Source organism: Lonchura striata, chromosome 4 (assembly GCF_046129695.1).
Source record: "Lonchura striata isolate bLonStr1 chromosome 4, bLonStr1.mat, whole genome shotgun sequence".
Taxonomy (NCBI): Eukaryota; Metazoa; Chordata; class Aves; order Passeriformes; family Estrildidae; genus Lonchura; species Lonchura striata.
This window is the reverse complement of record NC_134606.1, coordinates 62,167,129-62,191,280: the sequence shown is the minus strand read 5'-3', so window position 1 is coordinate 62,191,280 and position 24,152 is coordinate 62,167,129. Positions and strand designations below refer to the sequence as shown.

Genomic DNA, 24,152 nt, shown 5'->3' with positions numbered 1-24,152 from the left:
ATAGCCTATGTACTGCTATGGATAGCTCTGAAAACATTTTATCCCTTCAAAGAGCAGCATTAAGGAACGGAAACAAGCCATTGTGCAAGGCCTACAGAAAGTGTAATGGAAAATGCTGTGGAAGTGTGTATATGGTCTCCCACATAAAAATGCTTTCGTTTGAGATTTGTTTCATGTTATTCCATCCCTGAAACAGGACAGTAAGAAGTAGAAAAGAGCAGCATAAAAAAATGATAGGGAAGACCAGTGGCCCTGGTGTAACCCCATGTACATGGTTGCCGCTTCTCAAGTGAGCACCAAAACAACAGGCAGCTGTGTCCCCAGACTCCTGCAGCTTTCTGGCTGCAGACTTTTTGGCACCTTAGCTGCAGAGGAATTGGGAAAAGTGACAGGAACACAGGACAGTAGGATATTTCATGTGTCAAATTCAATTCTTTTCTGTACTAGGTAACATTATACAATCTTATTCATTACCAAGCTCCATCTTAAACCCCATCATCCTTATTATTTTTATGAGGGTGCTGTTTCAGAAGCTCACCCCCTTGAAGAACTGGGACCACACTCTTTCCAGCCTGAATTTATTCACAGCAAGTTCTACTTTTGTTATCTCACCAATGCTGTCCTTCAACTTTGATAATTCTTCCTTGTGATGTTCACCATCTGATGTGCCATTCCTTACATTCCTCTATTCCTGCCTTCATTTTGGGAAAGTGAGCCAGGCAGTCTTTTAGTCTCTTTTAGTACGATAGGGTTTCCATTTCCTACCCTTTTTCTGCCTCTGTTTAGGGGCATTAATTTCTGCAAATATGAGTAGTCAGAGCTATATGTGCTCTTTCATAGGAGGTTTTATCCCTGACTTTTTCAGCAGCCTGCAGTCTTCTGAGTGCATATTGGAAATGCCTCTCCTGATTAATCACTGCTTTGTAACTAGAACATGCTGGTGCCTCTCTTACTGGTCAAATAGTAACATGTTTTTCTTTGCTTTATAATTTCAGCTGATGATTTCAGCATGCAACAGAAATTCTTGTTCCTGCACTCTTAGGCATATGACCTTGTAATTTGAATTGTTTCATTTGTTATTCTAGCTCTCAAGATGATTTCTTTAGTACTCTGAAATTTCTTCATATTGATATTGCTTTCATTAATGCACTTCTGGTTTGTTTCGGGGTTTTTGTGTGTGTGTGTGTGTTGAAGCTATTAAAGAGGATTTTTAAGTACAGCCAGTCCAAAGTTCAGTCCTTGAGACTTAAGCTTAGTGGCCCCCTCAGTGCAAACAACTTCACTTTATAGCCAGTTTATAAGAAAATTGCAAATTTGGGTCTTTAGGTGGCAGAGCACTCTTTGTAGGACGTTGAGTAGATAAGATGCCCCAAGGAGTATGAAATAATTAGGGAAAAATATTAAAAGATGTGTGAATGCAATGCACTGATCAGGGCATTTAGTGGAGGAAGAAAATATTAAATAAATAATGATATTGTAATTGATTCAGCCTGAAAAAAGGGTGGAATGTTCCTAATCAGCAGCAGTATCACAGGCAGGAGAGTTAATTTTAATTCAGGTATCCAGGGAACTAACAATGAATTCTCCAACAGCTGTCAGAAAGGGACTCATCAGACACACAGAAGTCATGGTATCTCCCTGATAATCTGTGGTGAATTCCTAATACTCTGAGAAGGGAAAACAGAGTTTCCTAGGGCATATAGTTCAAATGTACTGGTTAGCTGTGGGGAATTGCTTCTCTCACTTTTTAAGGTATTTTCTATGCTAATAACTATATTATTATATTGCATTTTCTGTATTAGTCTTACTAATACAGAAAATGTCCAAATAACTTCATTTTTACTCAAAAATGGAAATAAAATAGTTTTGATATCTACATCAACCAAACACTTTGCTCAAAAATTACCATCGTATCAAAGTAATATCTATTACAAAGTCATATCCAAACCAATTCAATAATTTCAGCTACTCTCTCTAAGAATGTGGCCTCTTTTAATCTAGCAAAAGGTAGGGAGAAGAAATAATTTTTTTTATTTCAAACAGTCATTTTAAAAAAGGACATTTTCATCTTCTGTTTTATAAGGTTCTTCTTTTGACAGAATAATTTTATGTCAGACTATATAGTTCAGTTCAGATCACTGGATAAATTAAAAACTTGATCTTATGCTGCTTTTCCTGACCCTTAGTCAGTCTTTAATGTACTTTAATAGTTTTCCACCATCTCATTGACTCATTCTGTAAATCAAACCTGCCTTCATGGAAGCCAGATGAGTGATACTCATTATTTCTTTTCTGGATGGTTCATTAATATTAGTGAAAACCTCAGCCATGTTTTTTTGGGATTTTTTTTCTCTATATATATCTATTTGTGTGTAGTATATTAATATTTCATTATTTTCTTTCCTGTTTATCAAGGACTTGGTATTCTCCTTCATTTCCATTTACAGTGCCAAATACTAAAACAATCCCATCTGTAGTGGATTAATTTTTTTTAAATCCATCTTTTTGTGAGAATTTAGTACTACTTGCAACACTGTAATTTTGATGGTGGTAAATGAATTTCACATGGCTCAAATAAACTTTTGGAACTGGAAGATGTAGGTTTTGGGGAGTTGTAGTCTAGGAATACTCCTCTCTTTTCAAATTTTGCCACAGCTTAATTTACTGGTTGTTGGTTTGGTTCAGTGAGATAAAGCCAGTAAAGCTCTGGTCCCTTTTTGAAATACATCAGAGCCTGCTCTGCCATGTGTGTCCACACTGTGCACTGGCCTGTAAGATGGCAGACAGGCCGTGCTTCCTCTCCAGGATTGTCCAGAATCAGTAGCATAGTGCTTAGTTCAGTAGAAATTTGGAAACATAGTGCAAAATTTTTGCATTTTAGAAGTGTTAGTTGTTCTTTTAGTGATAATGTAATTAGTGGGATCAGCCCATTTTTATATTTATGGATCTAAGGTAATATGTGGAACAAAGATTGCAGTATGTTTGGAACTCCAGGACTGTTCTGCAAATGTGCAGGTTTCTCCTGTTACTGTTCATACTCACACTGGCCTTTTCTCTAGAGCAGTAATTCCCCTGTAACTTCACTAACACTAAAAGGTGAAAACCTGCCTCTCCCAGGACCTCATCTTGGCACATTCTGCTCTCAGCAGTACAAACACCTGTGTGGCCACAGCAGGGGAAGTAGTGAACCAATCTCCTTTTTTCCTCTCATAGCATGTGGGAATGGTAGGATGTGAGCAGGGTGAAGGGAGGCTGTATCCTTCAACCATGTGAAATTTCAGCATTTGTGTGACATTGGTGTGCCCATGAGCACATTTCATCTGGTTTATTTTCTTCTGTTACTGGAGCTGGAAAATACCTCCTGAGGGTTTAGAATTTTAGCTTGAATATGATAAATAATCGTGGTGGTGGTGTGCAGATACCACATTCTTTAGTATGAGTTTGCATGTATCTTCCTGCCTAATTCCTCTTTAAAGGTGCTTTAAGGCCAATATAGCTCTTGATGTTGTAATTTTCTGTGACATTTAAACATCTACGAAGTAGATAGCAAGAGCATTTTTGGTCCAACCAACAGAGGTGCTCATATTCACTATTTTCTGGCAGTATTTGTGGTCTGTTCTGATTTCCTGTACTCTGCTGGAAACTGAACTTCTGCAACCTTCTGCAGGGACCAGCTCTGAATTTTGGGTCATCACCATGAGACGACTGTAAGCACACTGCAAAATGAAGGGACACCTTAAGGGTTTGATTTCTGTGTGTGGGACCACTGCTGCTTCTGTCACCCTGGAAAATACCCTTAGGTCTTAGGGGACTATGAAACACACAAACCCTGTGAATTTCCACTGAAGTGACCAGCGGTGAAATGTTGGCATTTAAATTTCCCTTGGGTAGCTTCCCTGCTATGTACCTATGGAGTTAATTAGAATGATTCACACCTTCTTACTGTTGTTTGCTTACATCTGCCAAAAAGCCGCTAACTCCACATTGTGGGTAATCCTATTTACTGTAGGAAGACTTTCTTAAAATGTTCAAATGTTAGAATTTGTAAATGAAAGACAGGGCTTAAGAGCATGATTGCAAGCAATCAATTTTGAATTTATTCAGGACATAAGAACCCGTGGATTATTATTTTTGAGAGAATCACAGAATGGCTGAGGAATGAAGTCAAATTCCAGTCCCTTTCTCAGAGCAGAATCATCTTGCTGCTCAAGGCTATGTCCAGTCAGGTTCTGAATATCTCCAGGAATGGAGACTCTGGACATTCTCTAAGCCAGCCATGCCAGTGTTTGACCTTGCTCACCATAAGAAAAATTATTTTCTTATGTTTAAACGAATTTTCTTGTGTTTAATTTGTGCCCTTGCCTCTTCTCCACTGGCAGCGCTAAGAAGAGTTGTTCATCTTCTTCACTTCATCTTATTTCACCCTATCAGGTATTTATCCAGGTTGGAAAGATCCCACCAAGTCACCTTTTTTCCACACTGAGCAGTCCTAGTTCTCTCAGACTCTCCTTGTATGACATCTGCTGCATTCCCTTAATCATGTTTGCTGGACTTCAGACTTTTTTGAAAGCCTAAAAGAATATTTCATGCCCTTGCAGCTGTTTCCATCCCTGTGATGGAACAGCATTTTTTATTGCCCGTGTAATTGCGGGGGGGGGGGGGCGGGGTGGCCGTGCACGTGAATTGACTTACACGGTGCTTTTTCTCCACCTTGCTTTGTCCCATTATTAGTGCTTATGATCATTTTATCTGCTTTCGCTGTTGGTCTGAGTTATGAGCTCTGCCCATCCAAGACATTGGATACCCCTTTCAGATTTCCTGATGACAGGAGTCCCTGACCCCTGTTGGCTTCTTGTCAGGGTAGAAAAGTGAGAGTGGCACTTAATTCACTACCAAGGTATGTTCTATCAGGCACTTGGTCCTGCTCTTCATTTCTGTCTCAGAATTTCTGTGAATTGTGCTTGGGGAAAGTGGTGCTGGAAGCAGATGCCACACAGTCATTGCTGCCTTCAGGGCATAACTGTAGGTACTCCCTAAGCTGTGCAAAGTCTGCCTCTCTCAGTCCTCAAAAGCCCCCTTTTGATTTTATTTTTCTTCTGGTACTGGTCTGGGAATAAGATTCAACCAAATATTCTTCTTTGTGTGTGTACACATGGGTGTGCAAGTGTATGGCTGTGTAAAAATCCATGCAGATGCATGAAAAAGGATGCTGGAGAGATATCCCTCTTACAAATCCAACCTGTGTGACACCTTTATAGATGGTAGGAAAGGGTTTTTTTTTTTGTGAGAGAGTGGCAGATTGATTTTAGTAACTGATTTGAATTCCTTATCTCCCACATGCTAATTCTTCCCACAAAAAGAGTGACTTGTGGGTACAAGTGCCTCATGTGAACTCTCTGGAAGGCCCGGGACTGTCAGCCACTGGGATGGCTCTCTGCAGTCTGATAGCAGGAGACAGATAGCTGGTGACTTGTGGGAAGTCATTCTAGAAAGGTGAGATAGTTGGACTGCTGTAGAAGTGGGCTGTACTTGGCATAGTTCTCCAAAGTAAGACAGATTTTGCAGAATTTGTTCAACATAATTCAGTGCTAAAGTGCCCGATAGCAGCTCTGGCACGTTTTCCATCCTATCGCATCCTGTCTTCAGTCCCCATGCCCGTCTGCCTGCGTGCAGCCTTCCCCCTGTGCACTCAGCTGCCTTGACAACCACTCTGCACCACAGGCATCGAGCAGAGGCTTCCACATTTCTGAGTCAATCCATGGGATCATAACCAAGGCGGCTTCAACTGATTGCAGTGCTTTCTGGATCTGCTCCCAGGCAGGTTTGCATCTCCTGCACGTGAGGCACAGATCTGTGGTGCAGCAATAGAGGCTGTCTCCTGAGCAGCCACACAGTTTTCAATAGTAGCAGAGTCTCCTTCAGAGCTGAAAATATCATTTATTATGCAGAACAAACAATTTCAAATCAGCAGATTTGAAAAAAAATGCTCAAGCATGTGTATGCTGTGTTCTCTAGCTAAAGCAGGACAAGTTAAATGTGCAGCACGTGCATTGTTGTACATGTCTTAGGTTTTCTTAACCATCAGTATTTACTGGGCAGGGAATGTGATCATATCCTTCTGAGCATCCCATGAAACTCCTGGTGAATTGGCCAGTCTCTCAATACAGGCTAAACAGCAGGGCTTTGCACAAATTGATGTGGCCATATAGATAATTCCACTTCTTTTCCCTGTGAAGTCACTGCACTAATTATTTTGCCAATTGTTTACAGGACCTTCAAGATGAAAGGTGTGAATTAAAACAAGCAGAAGAGTTCATGACTAATGGCTGTCTTGGAAGGCACTTGACATCTATCTGAAAACTTGTGTTTCTTGTTTTACTATGGGCTGCCTTTATACAGGGGAAACCTTATTTTCCAGTACTATGCAGTGTTCTCTTACAGGCAAAAATACTTATTGACATCTCTTATTATTTAACTTATCATAATAAGTTTGCTGAGTAATAGTTACTCAATAATAAGTGATTTTTGAAAAAGCAAAATCACTGTTGCCATAAATATTTTTAACCATATAACACAAATGGAGGTCAAATTTGAGAAAGGTTTTTTGAGCAGCTACAATCATTGGAAGGACTTGGTGAGAAATGTGGGACTTTGTCTACCATGTGTTATTCTGGAAAGTGAATTTGGGACAGCACAGGCTGCCAAGCAAGTTCTTGGGAGCTGTCTTCTGATGCAGGTGATGGAAGACAGCTTGGGGGAGAATGACACAAAGTCATAGAATTGGTTTTGGGAAAGGGAGAAGGGAAAACAGCAAAATAAAGCCTGTCGGCTTCCGAAGGGCAACTGGAATCAACTTGGAGTGAAGCTTCTGTTGTGTCCTCCCACAATATGCCCATGGTGAGCAGGGAAACTCAGGGTAGGTACAGCTCTAATTAAGGCTGAAGTCAAAGCCCAGGGACCATGTGGGGTCTGCAAGAGGCTGTGCTTGCTCTGGCATTCATTCATTTATTTCATTAACATTGTGAATGATGGAGGAGAAAGGGTGTTTATTAAATGTCTGCGGCACACCTCGCAAGGAGGTGCTATGAGCACTTCAGAGGACAGAACTAGAGTTCAGACTTACCTTGAGGAACTGAAAAAATTATGAAAAATAGCAACCAATGCAGTGAGATCAAAGTCCTGTGCCTGGGGAATGGTGAGTGCCATGAAGAAAGGTGAGGGATGAATGCCCAGGCAGTGCAGCTTGAGGTAGGGATCTGGAGTAGTGTTGGTCAGACACTGTGTTTAGAGGTGGCATTGCAGAAAGGACAAACATCTGGCTGAGGTGTTGGGAATGTTGTCTGTAAGGCACATGTGGTAATTCTGCTCTGCAGCTGGAGCCCAGAGTTCAATTTTGGGCTCCGTAATCCAAGAACAATGTGGAGGAGACAGCAGTGGTCAGAGGTTTAGAACACATGAGCTGTGAATGAAGGATGAAGAATTTTACTAATTTATTTAGTCTGGAGAAGAAGAGAGGGGATATATGATAATGGCATTCAGATATGTAAAATGACAACTTTGAGAGGAAAATAATAAACTTTGCCTGTGTTGATATGAGCAGAATAAGGAATAACTAGCTTAAATGACAGCAGAGGAGATTGCAGCTAAACACCAAGTGAAACTTTCTAGAAATGGGGTGTTTTTTGCACTGGCACAACTGTCAGAGGAGCCTCTGGAGCCCCTGTCACAGGAGGGCTTTTTAAAAAAATTAGTAAGAAAAGCATCTGTTGGGACTGGTAGGTAAGTTTAGTGAGTTATGAGCCTCTGGGTGTGGGAGAGAAAAGCTGGCCTCTGGGAGTCCCTTCCTGCTCTAATTCTGGGATATAAATTTAGTAACAAAGCTACAGTGGTGATTGAACCACTTCCTGAAAAAGATTTGATAGATGAGGCATTTGGCTTACTGATACTCAGCATGCTGTGATTTAGAATCTGCATCTCATTCAAACCTATCTCTGGTTTCATATCCTCTTTTGTTTTTGCTAATATCAGAATCACTGAGCACTGAGTCAAATTGTTTCCCAAAGATTAAACTTTTCCAAATACAAGCTCAACTTGAAATAGAAAGACGAATTTTAAAATTACTTTTTTAGCTCTGCAAAAGGAATTGGAACACATAATTCCTGACATTTCTTTTTCGAGTTACCTTGAGACTCTTCAGTCCTCACCTATCTTACCTTGTACAAGTTTGTCTTCGATAACATTTGTCTGCCTAAGAGTAAATTAAGTGCAGAATTCATCAGCTGTTTGGACAGATGGATAGATAGACATAAAGAGCATTGTTTAAAAATCATCTAAGCAAAGCTGAAGACAGGTTTGGGTTTTTTTTCTTCTACAGTATGATTTCAATTTGAGTACAATTTGCCCTTATTTGTTGCTGAGTGTTTTAGTTGAGTTTGGGGCAGTTGTGGTGCTCACTGGTGCCCTGCAAAAGCAAAAGGCAGATGGGAGAATTATGCAGAAGAAGGGGATGATTTACAGATAGATGCATGTGCTGGTGATAGGAGAGAGAGCAAGGGGAGACGTTGGTATCTTAAAAAGAGTGAATTAAAGGCCTGAAGGAAATGGCAGATTCAAGTGTTTATCACTTGGGGAATCTGCAATAAAAGCAGCAAAAACGTTTTCTTTCACAGCAGCAATCACAAGCACCTTGGGAAAGGTGGCTCTGGCCAAATGCTTGTAGTTACTTGTTCATCCAGTGTTGATTATTTTGTGTTAATTCGCTCAGCTCAGGAACTCAACATGCATTTGGTGCTTTATTTTATTTTTATCCCTCACTGAGGTTGCTGCTCATCAGCTTCATCCAAGTACATAAAATTTTGCTTCACCCCAAAAGAGACAGCTGAAAAGAAAAATACACTTTGTCTTTATTTATATCTGAATGCTGGATGGGGAACTACTAGTGTTAGTCTCTGCAAAGTGCCTTAGGTGTGTTTATTATCTTTTCTTTAGAAAAGAAAAACCCTTATTTCCCGTGGACTTGCAAGCAGAAATTGTCGCATTGACAAAAACTAAAGGAAAAAGGAAAATTTGTATGCCCCATAATGGTCCTAATGTGCACAAATGTTTGAGTGATTTTTAAAAGTGTTTCTTGGAAGTGTGTCTTAAGCAGAATTGTATGGGAAAATTTAAAAGGTAGAAACCTGTTGGCATTATGGAAATTAATTAATTTTTATTTAAAAATAGCAATAGGAGCAAATTATAATTATAATTATAGGAACTCAGTGTTGGGGCACCCAAAAGAAGTGTTGCAAGCAGTGTAAATGCTTGAGATAGATGTGAGGGCTACCTGCCTGGGAGTAAATTAGAGGAAACTTATGCAAGTTTATTATGGTACAACTATTGTCATGAATATATTTTCAGGAGGAAATGAAATTAAATATATTATGCAAAGATAAGATAAGAGAGCACATTACCAGGTTTTTCTCTGACAATAGATGCAGGATTGAACTTCAGTTGTTATTTCTAAACAACAAAAAAAAAGTAATAATGGTGATAAAGCCTTTTGCTACTTAAAGGCTCAGTTGTTCTTGGTAACAACGATGAGGTAAAACTTTGAAAAACACTTTTTGGGGAGCAGATTTGTTGGTGCCTCCTTTGCCTTTCTTGAAATGTCTCGGCACCCTCAATGGAAAAAAAAAAAAAAAAGAAAAGGTGATTTTTCATCTGGGCCATACTGAATTACTTCATGTGCAATCACGAAACCCAGCTGATGTTCTCTGTGATAACTGTGAGTGATGGAGGAGCTCTTGGAGCCATGCAGTGAGATAATGGGATTCTCCCAGGACTGCTATTTCCCAACCAGCAAATTCACAGCTTGGGGAGGGTCTGACTTTGCATCTGTTGTGAATTTTACATTGTTCTATTCTTTCTTGTTGTCTAAGGGATGCAGTTACCACAAGACAGTGCTGTTTGTGCTTTATTCTGTAGCAAGGCAGTGGTAAATACAAGCTGGGGAAAAGAGAGGTTGTTGCCCAGCATTATCCTCAAATTGATGCCATGATGTACCCATTGTACATCATGGCATTGTACATCATGTACATTGTGGTTTTCAAGTAATGACTGCAACATAATTGTAGCTTTAAAGTTCCTTACAAATCTGCAACTTCAGCCACCTTGCACAGAATTCACTAGATTTTTTTTCTCTCTTCTTGGTTGTTTTTTAAGTTTTGAGTTTAATGCAGAGAATAAAAGCAAATCCCAGAGCTTTGTAATGCAGATGAAGGTTATCGCAAGGTATCTGATGGTTTGTTCAGAAGTCTTCTGTTGTAAAAGAGAAGTGAAAATAGGTGTGAGATTTGATGCAAAGGTAGAACATGGGAGTGGCTTTGTGTTTTAAAATCAGATGTTGTAGTCCCAATCTTTTCTTTGCCCTTTCTCCTGTTTCTGATTGTCCATTTCTGAGCAATGGGCTCAATCTTAGCAGTGAAGAGGGCTTCACTTTTATTCCCATGTTTCTCTATAGAATCAGCTTTAAAGTTCATCTTTTACCTGTTTTCACTCTTTTCCCAAACCCTGGCATCTTTATTGTTTCTCAGCAATCTTTTCAAGTGCTGCTGTCTGTTGTGCGCTTGGACTACTTCTGTGCACAATATTAATGTTTCTTTTGGTGGGCTGTGCAAGCACTTCAATGAAGTATTTCCAACTTTGATGGTTGCTGTTTTCAGAAAGAGCAGCTTAAGTACTGCACTACTGATAGATAAAATCACTTGGGTTCTACTTTCTTCCATATCAAGGATTTTAAATTATCATAACATTACTGCTTTTTATCAAGCTCCACAGTAACATTACACATTTGCAAAGCTTTAGAGGGAAAAAAAATAAGAGCATTAATTGGTAAAGTTTTTCTTTTGGAAAGTAGACTTTTTCTGCTTCCTCTGTGCATTTGTTCTGTCATTCAGGTTGATTATGTGCAGATTTTTGGGGATTATGAAACAAAAAGGACATGACTCCCTCACACATCGAGTTTTCTATCTTATTTGTATTTTTGTGGGGAATATTAGAAAATGTTATCCCTAGAAAACAACTGCTTATCTCAGTTAATAGTGGATGAGTCTGCTCACAGTAAAAGATACACCCTGAACCAAGACCAGACAGGATGCAACAATGCAGGGGGTGACAAATTAAGACTGCAGGGCCAGTCAGGGTCTCTGACACCTTAGATAAATTGAGAAATATCTTACTCAGGAACTACAGTACCTGGAAGGATTCCACTGTTTATTTTAACTGACTTACTAGAAATAAGGATTCTGGCCCTACAAATAAAACCTTTGTGGAAGCAAGTTGGAAAGGGAGTAAGAGATATAATATTTGGAACACTGCAATTCTGTACAGTCAATATATTTTTGAGCTTGGGAACATTTCACAGGCTTTTGGCAAACAAGCTTGCAACAGAGCCATAATTATATATTTCATAAAAGGAGTTTTCAATTTTTAAATACAGTGTGCTTGCCAGAGGTGATGGATGAACATGTAAGGGGAAGACTCCAAAGCAATAAAATGCATCTTTGATGATGGGAACACTGCAGAAATAGGAAGACTGTATAATAAGATAGTTAAATGCAAACAGAAGAAGGAAATAAAATTTCTTTAAGCAAATAAATGTTTTTAAAGCAATGTTTGCATGATTATCTGACCTTAAATAATTTCTTGAAGGTTTTGTCTTTTACACATAACCAAACAGAAATAGCCTTACAAATGGAGCAAGTTTTCAGACATTCCTGTAGAGCTGCATGCAGTGTATTTACCTCTTGGGTAAATGTGGTGTACTGGACAGATCTCAAAGGAAAAAGCAGCAATTCACCTCAGGCTGGAGCAGCCACAAGTTACCTGATGATTGTTTAGTGTCCCAAGTCTTTCTGTTGGACATCTGCACAGGAGTGTTCATCCTCTTGCCATGAGAATGAACTCACCAAACCCTGGTTACCTTGTCCACTGTTTCTCAGGCAGTTTATTAATTTTCTGGTTTGGTGGCTTGCAAGCAGCATTTATTGAAAACACTCTAACCACCACTCTCTATTTTCACAGGATTTCTGTTCATTTAATTTTCAAAATTACTTGCCCGGTTTCTCCTTGACCATTTGTATGGTGTCAAAATGTCTGAATAACCCAAAATACAACCCTGACACACACTTCCAGAAGAATGGAGAGAAAAGGAATTTTGACCTTCCATGCTAAGGCTTATCAGCACCTCTCAGTCTCATCTCTACATGGAATACTTATTGCAGAGAACAATCTATTTCATTTATATCCATGGGATTCCATCTGACCATAAGGATCTACCCTTTGGTATTTGTTTGCTTCCAAGGTCTATGGAGGTGTGAAGATAAAACAGAGAAGCAGCTGTTTTAAGTGAGTTACAGGATGTGAGAACAGTAAACCAGCAAAGGTTATAAACGTGATTTTGAATGATACCTCAGGACACTTTTTGTTTGTCTTCTTAGCCTTGTCTTTTTCACTTAAATAGTGGATTCATTCTTTCCATTGTTTATATCAAGAGATAAAGTTGGGTATGACATTGGACAGCATATGCAAACATAATGTAGCATAAAACATTGTGAAGCAGTAATTGACAAATACGTCAAAGTAAAAGAAAATAAATAATCAAAATATCAGAGTCCAAAGCCAGTTCCTGGGGAGTTCTTGAGATTGACAGCCACCAGCAGTCACAAGGCTGAGTGAGTGACTCCAGACAGTCACTTTTGTATGCAGGCCACACCTCGTCCTCTTCTTCAATTACAGCTTCCACTGGATATGGTGTCTTCTCTCCAAGCATATCCTGACAAGTTAGGGTGAAGACTTTTCAGAAGAGGTGGTTAACACATTCTCTCATGTGTAACAATAGAGCTCACCAGTTGGAGAGGGAGGGGAAAAGATTAATTACTAAATGTGAAAACTGAAAATACAAATGTGTTCAGAATTATGCCCAACACCTCAGGAAAGGGGTAAATGGTGACTCTTTTGAGCTGCAGTGCTTTGTTTGCCAGAAATTAAATCTGTTTGGAAGGGGCAGAGGAGGCAGGGAACAATGTTTCTGCAGTTGATGTCCTCATCTCGTAAAAAATAGAAATGGTGGCAGTTCCTAACCTTCTTGGATGATCAGCTCTACAGAGCTACTCATTATGAAGCTGACTTGCAGCTAGAAGGGGAGATACCAGGTGATGCAGGAGGGCAGGAAAGGTGTCCATAAAGATGTATTTCACTGTATTTATTAAGTCTTACCTTTACATAAGATTTTTAGCTCTTAAGTGTTCTGTGCAAAGTTATTTCAAAATAATTTTTTCGCTAGCTTTGGAATATCCAGAGTCTTAATCCTTCTGTTTCTTTTTAATGTTTCACTGGAGAACTTGGAGGCCTTTCATTTTACTGAGCATATTTTGTTTTAAACTCCAAAACTCATACAGAAATGCAATCTGTTGCTCAATAATTGCAATATAACTTTGTCTTTTATGATTTTCTAACATAGGAGTTTTGGAATTTACTGTGGACACTTAAAGCAGAAATCTTGTTTCAAGTCCTTTTTTTTTTTCCCCCTCTCTCTTTTTGTTTTCCTTTTCATTTTAGTATAGGGGATGTCATGGTGAACAATGGATTTCTTTGAGACACCTTTCACAACAGTGATTTATTATTTGACATTAGAGGGTCTCAGTTCATTTTCTTCCTGGCCACTGTGTAAGGTGTTCTTTAAGGCTAACAATACTGACTGCCTGGGAACAGGGCTTAGGCATGCACAGAGAGCACAGCCCAGTGTTGTGGTCTTGGAGTCACTGGGCCTGTACTCACTTCCCATTCCCTGGCATCAATTAGAGCAGTGCCCAAGGAATGCATGCAGAAGTTGACTCATGTGACTCTTCAGGTCACTGGCAAGGTCAGGTGCCAGACATGTTCTGGGAAGATTTCTGGACCACTGTGTGGACACAGAGCTCCAATTTCCAGGATGCAGTCAAAGCTTGCCCAGAGGGTAGGATGGATGGAAATAGGTGGTTTCCCTTGGGGCCGAGAAATCTCTCACAAAGTGCTGAGGCTCCTGTTGTAAGAGATCAGCTCTGGTTTGCCATGAGCAAGCTAAGAAGCAGCTGAATAGAAAAAGCACTTTGCTGCAGCAAGAAGGAAGAAGCACTGTAGTTATGACCTAACAAACACATCTTTCAAGTAAACAGAAGTACTTTCAAAACACTTCAGTGTCCTCTTTTGCATCAATGAAAAATATGCAGCTGCTTTGCAAGGGACTGGTTGTCAACAGTTTGACATTATCAGAAAGCTGCTGTTTTTCCAGCTTCCCATGAGCTTCTCCCAGGACAATCATAGGGAAGAAGTTATTATATTTCTTTTTCTTAAGAGATAAAAGAGGGCTGATGACTAATACTGAAGTGAATTGTTAAGAGACTTATTTACTTAATTGAGCCTTCTTGTTTGGTACATGTCCCAATTAATTCATTTTTTTGTTGTGACCATATTGAAGCAACCTACACCCTTGTGACCTTCTCTTATAATTATTACTATTTTCCTCATTTGAAGTACTGTTTTGATTATGTACTCAAAAAGCTCTGCTGAAACATCTGTAGTGCTACCAGAGTCAGATTTTTCTGTTGTCTGGAACTCAAGGGTAGCAAGAAAAAGAATCCTTCTTTATTGAAGTTCTTAGAGGTTATGGGTCACTTACAGCTCTTAGGGGATGGGGGGGGTGTCTTCCTTTTTAATCTTACAAAATGAGTATTTTGAATAGGTAGAACTTGTTTTCTAACTAGAAGTTTTTTTAAGAAAAATGCTTTGTTGGATGGTAGCACGCAGAGGTAGCTCAGAATTCCTCTGGTATGAATATTGTATATATTGTAGGATCACAGGAGAATGAAACAGCAGTGGAGAAGGGGCTGGCAAATATGGCCAGCCCTAAATTTGCTGAGATTGCTATGTGGACTCTCTGCCCCAAATGAGGCATTGTTTTTATTATTGCTTAAATTAAATACATTATTTGACAGCTCTTTGCTTAAACCACAGTAGAGCTGTCTGAAAAGCTCTCTCTGAAGGAGAGACTCTCTCAGCCATGGCAGCAACATCTGCAGCAGTAGCTGTCAGTGAGGGGCTGCCCATGCAGGGGGGGTGTTCATTCCTCAGTGCTTCATGGAATGAAGATTTTGCCATTTGTGCCAAACTCCACCATGTTGACTTCTGCACACTATAATGTTTTTGAGCTCCTGTCCCCAACTCCTCTCCCCACATTTACCTGGAAATGCCAGCCAAGTGGTTTTCCTCCATCAGGCCATGTTCACACGTGCTGGTGGAGCTTGTTCTGGGCAGCGATCCCAGAGGTGTTGTTGGTCTGGGGAAAGGTGCTCTGCCAGTGGCATCCTTCCTTCCAGTGGAACTAGAAGAGTTACACCAAGACCCTCACTGCTGGCTGCTGTGTTTAAAAAGTACCCTTGTAGTTCTGTGCAGCTCTTACAAAAGCAGTCCCTTCTTCTCAGGGAACAGGACCCCTGCAACAAGGTATTTTTTCACTCAAGGTTTGCTGATGCTCTTTCTCTTACTGTTTTAAGTAGTACACTGCTTTCCCCAGTCTCTCCCTGCTTTTTGCTCCATTCTGTCCAAATCAAAACTGGCTATGCTTTCAACTTCTTGAAGCATTGGGTAACCTTTTTCCCTCTTCTTCATTCTAAGTCCCTTTCCCTTGACTTCCTTACAAAGTGCTTTCATATCTGTGCTCTATGCTCTGAGGGCTTTCTTTTTTCTGTATTGCAGACTCTATCTGTTCCTGAAACAATTAAAACCACTTATTAAAAGATAATAGCTCACAGTGGGTCACAGTTTTTCCATGGCCCTCTAAGCAGCTGGGATTTTGATGCCAGAGGACAGCAGTGCTGGGTAGAGCTTATCTTGGATGCCAGCCAAATACTGGGGTGCTGTGTCCTTTTGTTTTAATGTTTGTCTGAGCAATCTTCTGGTCTCGTGTGTGTGTAGATGTGGCACTTTAGAACATGGTTTTAGTGATGAACCTGGCAGTGTCAGGTTAATAGGTAGACTTGATCCTAGAGGTCTTTTCCAACCTAAATGATTCTGTCATCTATGTAGCAAGAATTCCTGCCTCAGTAGAAAAGAAACTGTCTGAAAAATCTTTATTGAGCTTTGAATATTCCAGACAGACCATCTCAGACCAGGCTTCTTCATGCACCAGGCAAAGGTGGGTGACTGAAAAAGCCAAAGGAGTGGCTGTTCCACAAAACCATAATTAGGGCTTAATGCTTGCTCTGCTCACTCTTGACTTTCTCTCTGTACATAACCTGGTTTAACTTTTTGGTTGTGCCTATGTCCAGAGCACTTTGGCTCAGCATTCTGGTTTAGAATGTGTATGAAAGATTAATTTCCTTTCCAGCAATGGAGTTTCCTTTCTAAATGAACTCATGTGCCAGATCACACAGCATGCTGCAGAAGTGCTGCATTTTATATGACACCTACAGGGCTCTACTGAATGAAATCTGCAAGTCTTGAGTTCTGAAGATGGCTTTGTGTTTTTTGGCATAGAAACAGAAAAGCTGGGGCTGGAGGTGGGAAATGGATTGCCATCTTGGAAATTTAACGACCAGCTGTTTCCCTGTGATGTGTGTGGAAAAGTGTTTGGTCGCCAGCAGACTCTGTCCCGGCATCTCTCGTTGCACACAGGTAAGGCAGAGCTTGCCTGTGGTTGTCACTGCACTCGGGAATTCTGTGGGGTTTGTTTTAGGGAGGAGAAAGATGGTAAGGAGAGGAGTGTGCGAGCCATCCTCAGCTCACCTGGGGCATAGCCAAGTGCAGGAGCAGGACACAATGTCAGAGTGGGCTTGGAGTGAACATTTTATTTCTTTGCAGCCTTCTGAAATGTCTCCTTACAAAACCTGTCAATTCAAGTTTGTCCAGGTTCTAGCAGATCAGACTGTAGACACCAACTGATAACCAAGCTTGGTAATGGAGTTCTGAAGAGAAGGCAAAACTTTTTTTTTTTTTTTTGGCAGATTTGGGGTTTTTTTTAACAGAAATATCATTCACGTGATGAACTTTTCAAGTGTCACTGAACAACAAAAGATTGGCCTTGGTGTTCTGAAACTGAAAGGATTGAATAACTCATTCATCTTTGCTCTCATGATACAGTTCTGAGAGGAACAGGGGCTGTTCTACTCCATATCAACTTTCTTAAAGTGAATCTGCTCCAAATCATCTGAGACAGAGTTTCTATATGGATGATGCACTCTGTCAGCCTGCTGAGGTGCACTGCATAAAATAACATTTGGATGCAAGAATTTCCCATGTAGTGCTGAGAAATCCTGTTGGTATAATGTCAGTGTATGTTGAGCCATCCAGCAGAGCCGTCCTGAAAAGGCTCAGATGCTCCATGGTCTTAGTGGGGTTTCCTTAGTCCTAAGCTGTTTTATGGAATGTCTTTCCCCTCACACTTGCAGCATTATATTTCAATTTCAGAGGACTAGACCCTCAAAGGAAAAGGTTGTAAAAGCAGACATAATGTTTGGTTATTTTAATCAATGCTTTGCAAAATGCATGCACAAAAACTGTGCTGCCAGGATCTAGAAATGATTAATTTAAAACAAAAAAAGAGGAATATTTAAAATTGTGACGCATCAGAAACTCATGATGAATTAGTTTATTTTTTTGACTGTTCTTTGAGTCAGCTTTTTCATTAGTTCATTTTTGGAACTGGACTGATGATATACAGTGTTCTCCTTCCTCCTACCATCAGATATCATTACAAAATCATCAACTATCAGCTCTCTGCAAGTTATCACATGGGCAAACTCAACAATAATCAGGTCCAAAAATCAAATAAAATATGCTGGGTACAGGAAATAGTTGTAGACTATTGACCTGTTTCTCCACTGGCTTTGCTGCAGCTCCCAGAACAGCAGTTGCCCCAGTTTTCCAGTTTATAATTTTATATTGTCCAACTACAAAGAGTAGAGCAAATTAAAAAAAGCTTGCCCTAAACTACCTTCAAATTAGTTGGGGTTTTTTTCTGAGTAATTGCTGTGGACTCCTATAAACTTCTAAAATGTCAAGCTTCCAAAGTACCTCATCCTGAAAGCTGCTTGGAGAAACCCAAAGGAATGCACGCTTGGTTACTGGCAGCTTTCAAAGCAGCTGCCTTCAGGCTGAGGTATAAACTCATATCTTTCTGCTCCTTTTTTCAGAAGAGAGAAAATACAAATGCCACTTGTGCCCCTATGCTGCTAAGTGCCGTGCTAACCTGAACCAGCACCTGACTGTGCACTCGGTGAAGCTGGTGAGCACCGACACCGAGGACATCGTCAGCGCCGTCACGGCCGAGGGCAGCGATGGAAAGAAGCACCCTTATTACTACAGGTGAGCACCCAGGAGAGGGCTGTGCACCAGGCAGCACCCCCTGTGCCTGCTGAGGATGTGTGACAGGGCCACCCTTCTGGTGCTGCGGGCTTGGAGCCATGACTGCAGGATTTGTCTTGCCCATATCTGGCTTAGGATGAGCAGTGAACCCCCGCTGGCTGCTTCGTGCTGTTTGACTTGGCTGGCCATTGGGAAGGACCCGGGGGTTTGCTGTGGGGTTGGTGTGAGGCAGCTGGGCTGCTAGAAGCCCCTCTAACTTTTTAAGCAGTGTTCCTTTAAGTTTTGTGTTCGGAAGCATCCCATCATGTACACAGATACACAGTGAATCTAAAGCCCGGTGCTTCCAGTCGCCTCTGATTGTTCCAACCCTTGTCCTCAGCCAAATCTTTGAAATCAAGTAGCTTTAAAGTGTTATCAAGAATTTTTATATCAGTCTACACATTTCTTCTGTTTGTTAGAGGTATATACATTTGGTGAAATGTATATACATGGTGAAAGAAAGAAAACCTTCAGGAGAATTTGCCTGAAAAATTGAAAGGAATTTCCCAGATAAAATGGGTATTTAGACATTCTTCTTGTTGTATGCACTGTTGTGCACTTTGCAAACTGTGATGTGCACTCTAGTGGCCAAGCAGATTACCAAATAATTCTTACTTTTAGTCAAAGTGCCAGGAGCAGATTTAATTACAAAATCATAGAAGTAAGAAATAAATGAGACCTGCTGGATTAGATTATCTAGTGCTTCCCCTTGGGAAAGCAGAATAGTGCCCTGGAGTATATGCCTTTTGCAGTCTTTCTGGCTTGTTTTAAATGTTAATGGCCTAATCAAAGCAAGAGGAGGACTCTGCAAAGAAAGTTAAATTAAAGGGTCCTTTCCACTGCCTCTCAGTATCACTGTCTTTATGTACTAGCTGCAAAATCTGTATCCCTGCTAATTATTCGCATAGCTGAAGACTGCTGTTTTCCAGTCAAGCATAAGAAATGTTTGAACCCATTTTTACTTGCTTATACTGAAACTACCAGGCAGTTTTGCACAAGATCCCAGTTTGGCATGGGAACCATTCCAGGGCTTGAAAATCACTCCTGGAGTGTGCAGCAAGCTCTCTGTTTGTCAGTGTATCAGCTGTACTAAACATCTTGGCAAAGCTGCAGTGCCTCTTATTGCCCAAAGGAATCAGTTAGGTGATGCACAGCATCTGGAATCTGTAGTTTTTAATTAACTTTATGATTATTTAGCATCATTATAGCATGTACAGGATTGTTGCATTGTGCCTGCCCTTAATCACATTGGCATGGCCATCAGTTCAAAGGCAGTTCAGCAGACAAAAGAAATTTGCAGTGAACACTGAGCAGTGAGGAAGAGCAGAAAGCTGTGCTGTGAGTTTCTTTTTGCAAATTTGGTGAAAGGCGATAGCCTTCTGTTTGTGGTTTGGTTTTTAATGTTTCTTTTACTCTTGAATTCTCTTCTGCCTGCAGCTGCCATGTGTGTGGGTTTGAGACAGAGATGAATGTCCAGTTTGTCAGTCATATGTCCCTCCACGTGGATAAGGAGCAGTGGATGTTCTCCATTTGCTGCACGGCGTGCGATTTTGTCACTATGGAAGAGGCAGATATGAAGGCTCATGTCAACAACAAGCACACAGGTGATGATCCCTCTCTCCCAGCTGCAGTGATCTCTCTCTTCCTTGCTTTTTAGGTGCAACCTTCACACTTCCCATTAGCACTCTGCTTTCACTGAAATGCTTGCTAATTAAGGCCTGATCTCTCAAAGTTGAAGAGAATTGGACTCCAGCCAGGCAAATAATCTGGTAGTGCAGATCAATTTTCAAGCTTAGTGAAATAAATGAAGGACTACTTAGCCATTCTTCTTCCTATTCCCCTTATCCCACAAATCCCCTCTCCTACTGGAGTCAGTCAAATATTTCATTTGTTTTTCTGGTTTACTATTTCATCAAAATCCTGCTTTGACTTCAGCGATGATAAGGTGACTTTGTGCTAATTGTGCATACCTGGCTCTAGGTCTGAAATAAACATTATGTTGAGCTTTGCTCCTTGCTGTGTTTGCCCCCCCAGTCCATCAGTTTGGAATTTCATGCTGATGTTTAGTTGACACTGTGATTCAGCAATACTGTAAATGTACTTTATATTTAATAGCAGAAAAGTCATGCTCTCTCCCTGGTCCTGCTCACTTAATAGCCAAGGATAAGAGCAATAGCAGTTTTCAAACAAGCTCCATATGCTTAGTCCAACTCAAGAAGTCTGGCATAACTTAAGAAGAAGAAAATTGCAATCTTCTTAATTAATTTCTTTACTAAGACCAGGCAGAAGCATTTTTGCCGCCACAAGCTACTCACAGTTGTATTTACAGTACAGAACCTGATTTCATCCAGCACAACTTTTCCATTGCTAAGTTGCTTTTCTTGTCCTACCAGCAATAAAATTGGGAAAACAGGAGGGATGAAGAAGAGGGGAGAGAAGAATAAAACTGGTTGTGTTCACAGATACATAAGTTAAATGGAACTACAAAAATATGAACTACTGGAAAGCTCTCAAGGGATTTTATGCCAGCATAGCTCTCAGCACTACTTCACTTCATAAAGAGGAGTTCAAGGCAAATGAGAAACACCACCCATAGCTATGTGAAAAGCCTCAGAGCTCAAAAGTGAGCTATGCTCTGCTGTATTTTCCTATTGTGGCTAAAAGATTGAAACTGCTACTTGTCTTTTGATTATAGGCAAAACCCCCTTGTTCTTCCTTCACCCTGCCCAACTGAGCCCCTCAGCTGGTGATTCAGGCAAATGTTCACACAAATATGGCAAATACAGAGTAAAAAATAGAATGGATTTTCTGGGTCACTTGACTCCAGTTCCTTATCCTGTGATGTTACCAGGTCATAAAGGGACTGTTTGTGAGGATATTGCATATGCCTTCAAAGAAGTTTCATTGTTTTAAATGAACTATTTTGAGACAGGCAGCTGTAGGCTTCTTGCATTAAAAATTAGGGACCTTTTTAAAATTTCCAGTGTGTGTTGTAGTGATAATCAGAGTACATATACATTGTTCTTGTCCAGAACTGCCCTCTATCTGAAACAGCAGTCCTCCTTTTCCTCCCTCCACCTTTCATCCCTCTTTCCACGCTATTTATTCCCTTAGTAAATTTATGGAGAACAACACTCTGCCCTCTAAATGTACACTGAGCCTTTTCCTATATGGAACACAATTTTCCTGCTGTACCAATCCCTCACTGCATGTGTTCTTGTTGGAACCCCTGCTCTGGACATGTGCAATCACAGCTGTACATGGTGAAATGAAATAAGCAGTGGTGGCAGTACAAACCACCAGCAGCTACTGGGAATAGGTGACACAATAACATTCTGTGATCATATTTACCTTCCTTGAAGGCTCCCCAACACTGATTGCTCATATTCATCCCCTGTTCTGCTCCAATTCTGCTTTTGTTTTCCTTGACTGTTTCCAACCTAAGAACTTCTCATTTGTAGCAAAAATTCTTGTTACTGGCCCTTCAGGTCATAACCTTGTTCTCTGTGCTATTAAATTTCATTCCATTTGTATTACTCTTGTCCCCAAGGTCAGTGAATCTTTCTGTATGATATCCAGTCATCCTCCCTATTGGCAGCTCGGGTCATCAGATTTCATTAGTGCATTCCTGTGTTTTTATCTTAAAGGTGCCACTCAGTTTAAAGTTAAGTACACGTGTGCTGGTGTTTGCAGAGGCCTTGATCAGGGAATTGTATCACATGGAGAATTTGAAGTTTTAGTGAAGTCTCTTTTTAACACAGCTCTCGTTGAACCAGGACATGGGTGGGAGGGAATAATTTGCCCATCCTTGCCTCATGGGGTCATGGAAGTTCTCATGTGTGTGATAGGGTTTGGGATTTAGACTTCATGCATTTATTGCACACATAAGGAAGCTCTGATGCTTTCTTTCTTCCATAAAGAAGCTCTGTCTCTAGGTCCAGTTAAATAACATGCTTTTCAATTATCTTTGAAGGAGATCCTAATAAAAATATATAAATCTTGAGACCATGCTGTTACCTCTGCAATGATTACTGAGGACGCTCTTCAGTACAATGAGGAAGATTATTCTCCTTTATCCTTCATTCCAAATTTACTCGCTGGACCCACATAAATTGAAAGGTGGGGGAAGTTTAGCTTGGACCAGTAGGTACTTTTGATTTCTGCCTCTCAAACCTACAGAAATTCTGCTTCCTTTTTGAGTGACAAGTGTTTGAACTCAGAGTAATCAAAGTGTTTTCTTGGGATTCTTTTCAGTCCAGAAATGAGGTAGAATTGTATAATCCCTTACCTCTACCATCACAGAAGCACTCAATTGCAGGATAAACTGAGAGATGTACTGTGGTTAAAAGCTATTAAAAAGGAAGAAGGCCCAACAATGTTTTTTTTTTAATCAGCTCAATTAATTTCAGACTTGTTTTGCATTAACTTTGAATATAAGTATTTCCTGAATTTAAGTTTAAAACAGAATCATGGAGACTCCATCTAATCTGCTGAACTAGTTATTGTTCTTTGTTTTTCAGCTGAAGAGAGGAAGACACCCAGTGAATCTAACAGCCCATCTTCATCTTCGCTGTCAGCATTGAGTGACTCTGCCAACAGCAAAGAAGATGCAGATATAACCCCAAAAAACAAGGGGTCAAACAACCTACTGGTCATTTCTGTAGTGCCTGGTAGTCAGACCTCAGTGAACACTGAAGAGAAGTCAGAGAAAGGTAAAAAATTTGTTTAGCAAACACAAACTCTCACTCTCTATGCAATCAATCTGGCTACATTGTAAGGACTAAGTTTCCTGTTCTATTTTTCAGGCTTCGAATGTGTTTTCTGTAACTTTGTCTGCAAAACAAAAAATATGTTTGAGCGACACCTGCAAATCCACCTGATCACACGGATGTTCGAGTGTGATGTGTGCCACAAGTTCATGAAGACACCTGAGCAATTACTGGAGCACAAGAAATGCCACACTGTCCCCACCGGTGGGCTCAAGTAAGGAAAGCAAGTACACAAACTTTTACTGTGTTAAGCACCTTAATACTGTGGGAATAGAACAAAAGGAAATCAGTCAGAAAGGGTTGGTTAACTAATAATCCAGATTTGGGCCTTCCTTGTATTTAGATGACCCAAGACTATCCTTCAGCATGCAGATACCAATCTGCATCATTACAGCAGATTGGTAACCTAGCAGCAGAGGAGCTGTAACCCCATTCAAGTCAAAGGGGAAACAGGATATGATGGGCCCTATAGAGAATGAAGCAGTATTGCAAAGAGCTTTTGGCAAAATAAGGTTTTTTTCCAAGGCATCCGAGCAAAAAGAAGCACCCAGCACAGGCTCTGTTTTGCACCTGGCTCAAAAAAACTAAATCCTGTACAGCCTCTAGGTATGAAGTTACAACCCTGAGGTTATAGTCTTTGTATATGCAAAGTCACTTCTCCAAGAATGAACAACCTGGATGCTTTCTGCTTTGTTTGCATGCCCAGCAATATTCACTACTGTATAAATTAACATGTAATAAGTAATACAGTCTTTTAATATAAAACCGCTTTGGTTTTGGCTGTAGTGGCACCCTTTAAAGTCTTTTGGTGCAGAGCAGTGTTTCTAGAGAATGAGCGTGCCTTTTTGTCAAAGTCTGACCCCTGGGGGAAGGAGGAACTGCTGGGGCCATATGCTTGTCTCTGGGCAGGCAGTATGATGTTATGAAAGAGGCACATCCCTGACCTCTGTCTGGTCCAGCTGC

The 24,152-nt window shown here is 40.4% G+C and overlaps 1 protein-coding gene across 3 annotated transcripts in view; it reads left to right on the top strand.

Moving 5' to 3' along the window:
* The window catches only part of ZNF827 (zinc finger protein 827), a 100,324-nt gene that overhangs the window by 70,054 nt on the left and 6,118 nt on the right, over nt 1-24,152 (top strand). For all 3 annotated transcript variants that reach the window (XR_004148241.2, XM_031504685.2, XM_031504686.2), the window contains 5 exons: nt 16,555-16,692; nt 18,210-18,381; nt 19,858-20,024; nt 22,941-23,132; nt 23,226-23,403. Coding sequence is in view for 2 of the 3 variants with exons in the window: in XM_031504685.2 (XP_031360545.2) it covers nt 16,555-16,692; nt 18,210-18,381; nt 19,858-20,024; nt 22,941-23,132; nt 23,226-23,403 (847 nt within the window). In the remaining variant the exon portion in view is untranslated. The remainder of the gene's footprint in view (nt 1-16,554; nt 16,693-18,209; nt 18,382-19,857; nt 20,025-22,940; nt 23,133-23,225; nt 23,404-24,152) is intronic.